We start from the raw sequence: 5906 nt of genomic DNA, 5'->3' as shown, positions 1-5906 counted from the left end.
GAAGAAATTAAACACTATAAAGGTAAAATATTTCCGTATTCATTTTTTCACCGACACAAAAAACGTCATGGCAGTTTGTAATTTTCCATTTGAGAAAACTCTACTTTAAATATAGTGTTAAATTTCAATAACCTTAACCTAATTACAATAATCTAATACTACAATTAAAATCTGAAAATTATAGTACTCTATAATTTAAGTTTAGTTAGGTTGACTGAAGCGGTGAGTGGGGCTCCAAATAAATTAATAAATTGAAGTAATGGGCTCCAAGTTGGATTACGCATATTTGGGGGCCTTTTGACTGAAGCACTTTTGCTTGGACTTTTCTTTATCATTTTTTACTAATAAATATCTATATCCGAATACATGTAACCAAATGGTCACAAAAATATTTATTTATTAAAGCTGGAACAACTCGAAGAACACCGAATTAAGAATTAATAAATAAGTTTGTTCTTTATAAAAGTAAGGGGGTTGCACAAAAAGATAAATCATCACATTCCATAACTAACTAAGCCACACATTCATATTCCTCTTAGCCCTATAGTTAAAAACATCAAAGCCCATGTCAATTAGATTTTACCAAAATAACTAATACTAATAAATACCTAAAGAAATCTATTTCAAAGTTGTCCTAGAATCAAGCCATGAAACAATGTCATTGAGAACTGTCAAAATTACATCATCCGGTTCCCCTTCAAGGATAGAGTGAAATCCACCTTCATATAGCTTCAAGGTTTTGTCATTGGTCGATGCGTTGTTGTACAAGAACTGGCTAATCCGGGGATCCGTCACCCTATCAGCAGCCCCGTGAAGAATCAGCATTGGAGTCGAGACCTGGCATGGATTCGAATCCCATAAATGGTCGTCCCCAACACAGAGTCAAGGTGGTTTTAGAGTTTATATAGTACTCACCTTGTCAACCCGAGACTCAATGTACTTTGTGGCATTCAAGAGCTCGACAGCAGTCTTGAGCCGCGTCTGGTCTGAGTAGCTGATCACATTGTATGGAGCCTGCAAGAGGAAGTTAGGGAAATGCTTTGCAAGCTCAACGACAACACTGTTATTTTACAAAGGGAAAAGGCCATATATACCAGATTTTTCTTGCTCAACTCTCTGAAAGCTAAGTCAGCTATGTCTTTCTGGGGCACGAGCTTTGCCTGTGGCATGAGCTTCGATAGGAAGATGAGTACTTGCTGGAGTGGAACGGGGGGTTTCATTTCGTCTGAGATCTGAAGAACATGCCAGCTAGTAAATAAATTATACTCACATCGTCACAATATATCAACCTATGTATGTAACTATATGGTCAATTATTTCATCAAATTGTCTAAACAGAAACAACACACAACTCTCAAGATCAACAATAAACATCTCATGTCCAATCCATATGATAAATTTGGGTACATATAGATTATAGCAGTGAAAATAGGGATGGTTACTTTACACATTGGAGCAACAAGCACTATCCCATCCCATTCCTTTGGTGCCTTTAGAAGTGCTTTGATAGCAATTGCTCCTCCCATGGACTGACCAAATATGAAACGGGGCAGCCCACGAATCTCGGGCCTTCCTGTGCATCAGAACACAAGATTAATAACTGGACTTCGAATTTACATTAGGAGTAAGCAAGTTTCTCTTAAGCATATTCCAATTCATTGAATCTGGTAGTTTTTACCTTTCATTATCTTGAATTGCTCAATGACATTGTCGACCACAGCATCAAATGAGGGGATATAGCCGTGCAATCCTTCAGAGAGGCCAAAACCAGGATGGTCGATGGCGTACACACCATAACCAGTGGCAGCAATGTGCTTGGCAATGCCTGTGATTCCATAGATTAAAAAGTGCTCACTAAATCAAAGTGGCTTATCTTCTTTTGAGATATGACAAACCTTCAAAGAAAAATGTGCAGGTGTCACCATATCCATGACAAAAACATAAGGCTCCTTTGATCCGTACACCGGGCTTTGGCAACCAGCTTTTACAAAAAATCTCTTGACCTTCCGAATTGACCTCATACCACTAAATCAAAGTTAATCATGTCATAATCAATGCTGTTTGAATAAGATTCCATTACTAATAGACAGCACACAAAACTTCCCCAAATAATGGCCCATTGGCCTCAATCTCAGGGAAACTGTTTGATGTCACAAAACGGAGTTTCATATCACACCAACTAATCAAAACCACATAGAATCAAATCATCACCATACACTTATCAGTTGGAAATTTAATGCAGAATCAGAATCAGAATGAATCAGTAAAGGGTGAAATTCTGCATTCAACTTCCAAGCATCAAATTTTCAGCCTTTATGCAAATACAGGAATCTTGATTAGAGTCTTATGATATTGAAGCAGGGATCAATTAATGATATATTTAACTCAACAAAATGTAGCTAGAAAAGGATTCTAGAGTTGAATCTTTTCAATAATACTACTATTAACAATATTTCAGCTCAGCAGTTGTTGAAATTAGTTTTGTCAAGATCACAACTCACCTCATCGGTTCTCATCCCAGCTGGAGCCATCTGCACACAAAGCAATATTCGACAATCTTTAGTAATCTAATACTACTAATAAAGACTTTTTTGTTTAATTTGAAGAAATGAAAAACCTTAAACAGTATATGATCGAGCTGCTGCTGAACGTTGGCAAAAGCCGATCGCACCCTCCTTCTGGCGGGGGCGTGATCCAAATTTTGCGATGCGATGGAGTTGAGTTCGTCGCTCACCCCATCGATCTTTTTCTGAGCCGCCAGGATCACTGTTTGCCGCAATAATGTGGGCTCCCGCTGGAAAAATTTGGGCGGAATATTCCGGCGAAAGTGGGTAGATTCGAGGCGAGGGTGGAAGGTTGAGGCGAGCGCGAAGTCCATGGTATTGGGGAATCTGGATTGAGAAAGTGGAAAGTAAACCACTTTATTCTGCCATTATAAATAGTCAAATGCATAAGTATTTTAAAACGTGTTGAGTCAGTGGAGAGTGGGTCGGAATATGATGAGTATAGCATTTGAAATGTGACCGCCGTCCAAATACAAGGGTTAGAATTTAATAATAGAGCATCTTTTATTTGTTCAAGTATTACTCCATATGAAGATTCTAGAATAGTCGAACGTTGCCGGCGTCGGTGACTTTGGGGTGGAGCGTGGACGGTGTTTTTCGGTAATAATTGGAATTTGGGAAGCTTGAAAATTTTCATGAGAATATTGTTGTAACTAACATGTAAATGTGTTTTTGACAGGTTTATGCTGTGTTAGATTGGAGTTGTGTTTATGCAAATGTGTGCCCCACATTTTTTCACCTACTTTTTTTAGTTGAAAAGTGGTGCCTACATCTCCTATTCTTTTCCTTGCATGTGTGTTGCTATTCTCACACTAAATTAGTGGATCAAATATGCAATTTTGGCCAATCCTTGAGGTGTTTCAGTAAAAATGTTTCAATTTTAGGATAACTGCAAAAAAAAATATTCAATGTTTAAATTTTTGCTTAAAAGTATCGCACAAATTTTTCTTCAAACGGAATTTGATCAACAAATCACAATTTTAGAGCATTTCGACAGCAAAATTTGGAGTTTTGTAAAGTCTCCTTTAATAGACCCTCCAAGAAAATTCCGGCAAATAGATCTATCATTCAACGTCCAAACTAGTTCAACTCAATAATCAGCCTCTTCCCCAATACCAAATTCCTGCTTCCGGCAACACTATTGGCTCACCAACTCCCCCCTGCGAGCCCCTCTACGAGACGCGACGGCTGCAATGCTGGCTCGAAGCAGGCTCGTCTCGCCTGAGCTAGCAACGAGTCACGTTGTTTGTGCTCTAAATGGCTAAAAAAATAATTAAGTTTGATTAAATTCTAGTTTATCCCGCAATTTTCAGAAGGTCCATTTATATTAACTTTGACATTTTTCTCAATTATCTCATAGCAAAACATTTCACCATGCCACGTTTCTAAATTTATAAACGTAATACGTAAATATGTAAAAATTAAAGACATAACTGACTAAATGCATTTATAACGTCATTTAAATAGTCGAATGTTTTATTCACATGATATTTTTCGTTTGCCAAAAGCATATATAATTTTTCCCAGATCATAGATTATGAAATAATTGTGGAAAATATCAATTAATAATTTGTTAAAATTTATAGAATAAACCAAAATTTGAATGTTCTTTTGGTCATTTACATATATGATGTAATATGTGATAAATGACTATAAGTCACTAGGAATGATTAAATACATCATATCCTTATTATGATGTACTATGTGATAAATGACTATAAGTCACTAGGAATGATTAAATACATCATATCCTTATTATATTAATACATCAAGTCAATAATAGCCACCTCTATATTTTAATAATTTAAAGCTATCTATATGATTCAATATGGATGATATAATGTGGTAAAGGAATTAAATGAGCCCTTCCCCTTTCCCTGTTTCCCAGTGACTAAAAAAGGAATTTCTGAAAACTTGCTCTAACAAAGTTGGAAATCTTGAATTTATGAACCAACCCGGCCTAAGACATGGACCCAATAATTATAAAGAACTTTTAAATCAAAGAATTATTTTAGTGTTGAAATTTTGATACTCCATAATAGAGCTATTTATTTGCAATAATTCACGTTGAATCCAACAATCAAATTTCAAGTCATAATCTTATGACGCGCCACATTTGAATGCAATTTAGTTGCCGAATTTTATTAAATTCTCAAATTATTTATTGAAGTATATAGTTGGTCAATAAAAATAATTCAACCATTGACCGAAACAGATGTTTTGGTGCGACTAAAATTAATAAGGTGGAAATTATGACAATGCCACGACGACTTACAAACGACACCGTTTTTGTTTAAGCATTTCATGTAAACTTCATAAAACAAAAAATTCCACGTAAACATTTAGGCCATGTTTGGTTGCCAGGATTCTGTCTGGGAAAGTAATCCGATTCCTTAAATTTTAAATTCCTGTGTTTGTTTCCGTTTTTAATCAAACTGGGAAAGTAATCAAAATCCTGAAACAAGGAATGTTAGTACAACTTTCCAGGATTCTAAATCCTAACTTTTCTTAGGTATTCTTTTTCATAGTTTTAGGATTCTTACATATTTAATGTAATATAGTACAGTTTATTATTATTATTATTATTATTATTATTATTATTATTATTATTATTATTATTATTATTATTATCATTATTACCACCATCATCATTATTATTGTTATTATTTATTACAATGTTTTAAAAATAATTTAAAAGTATAAACCATACTTAATTTCAGGATAATAAATAACTATAATTCAAATTATCATAATTATAACTATATTGTTAATATTTATTTTTATTTTTATTATCATCATAATAGTAATAATTTATTAAATAATTAAATATAATTATAATTATATAATAATATAATAATTATTAATTTAAAAATTAGTAATTAACAATAAAATTGTAGTGAAATTTTAAATTATAAAATTTATTCAATTAAAAATTATGTAAATATAATGATAATAATAATAATAATAATCTTATTTATTATTATATTATTATATATTATGATGTATAATCCATATTTAAACTATCCATCGTAATAATAAATAAAATAATATAATTATTATCATTTGTAATTAATAATTTATTAAATAATATGTATTATTATTTTTTATAAATAAAAAATGATAAGTATATTTTTAGTTTAGTGTTTAAATCAAATATAAACTTTTAAATCTTGATATTTTCCAAACACGGGAAAGTAAAGTTATTAGAAATCATATTCTCGGGATTTATTTTCCCAGAAATCATTTTCCTTGCCAACTTTACTTTCCCGCCAACCAAACATGGCCTTATAGTTTCTCCTTTTCTTAATGTAAAGCTCATCTTAAAAGTAAAAAAAAAAAGAC

General features: G+C 32.9%; 1 protein-coding gene across 1 annotated transcript; it reads right to left on the bottom strand.

The window, feature by feature from the left end:
* Positions 1 to 430: 430 nt before the first annotated feature.
* On the bottom strand, positions 431 to 3006 carry LOC121769556 (caffeoylshikimate esterase-like). The gene is made up of 8 exons (XM_042166403.1): positions 2618 to 3006; positions 2502 to 2531; positions 1896 to 2025; positions 1679 to 1825; positions 1443 to 1573; positions 1095 to 1232; positions 916 to 1014; positions 431 to 837 (listed from the first exon to the last, which is right to left on the bottom strand). The coding sequence occupies exons 1-8, from the start codon at positions 2876 to 2878 to the stop codon at positions 619 to 621; spliced, it is 1155 nt and encodes a 384-aa protein (XP_042022337.1). The 5' UTR covers positions 2879 to 3006; the 3' UTR covers positions 431 to 618.
* Positions 3007 to 5906: the final 2900 nt, after the last annotated feature.

The sequence above is a fragment of the Salvia splendens genome, chromosome 15, assembly GCF_004379255.2.
Source record: "Salvia splendens isolate huo1 chromosome 15, SspV2, whole genome shotgun sequence".
NCBI classification, from domain to species: Eukaryota; Viridiplantae; Streptophyta; class Magnoliopsida; order Lamiales; family Lamiaceae; genus Salvia; species Salvia splendens.
This window is presented reverse-complemented; position numbering and strand designations above follow the sequence as displayed.

What these genes read in the sequence shown, in the direction of transcription:
- LOC121769556 (XM_042166403.1), bottom strand. Translation starts at nt 2,878, where the DNA reads ATGGACTTCGCGCTCGCCTCAACCTTCCACCCTCGCCTCGAATCTACC. An exon ending in TCGATCATATACTGTTTAAG is followed by an intron (nt 2,532 to 2,617) that starts GTTTTTCATTTC and finishes CTTTGTGTGCAG; the next exon opens with ATGGCTCCAGCTGGGATGAG. An exon ending in GCAATTCAAGATAATGAAAG is followed by an intron (nt 1,574 to 1,678) that starts GTAAAAACTACC and finishes TCTGATGCACAG; the next exon opens with GAAGGCCCGAGATTCGTGGG.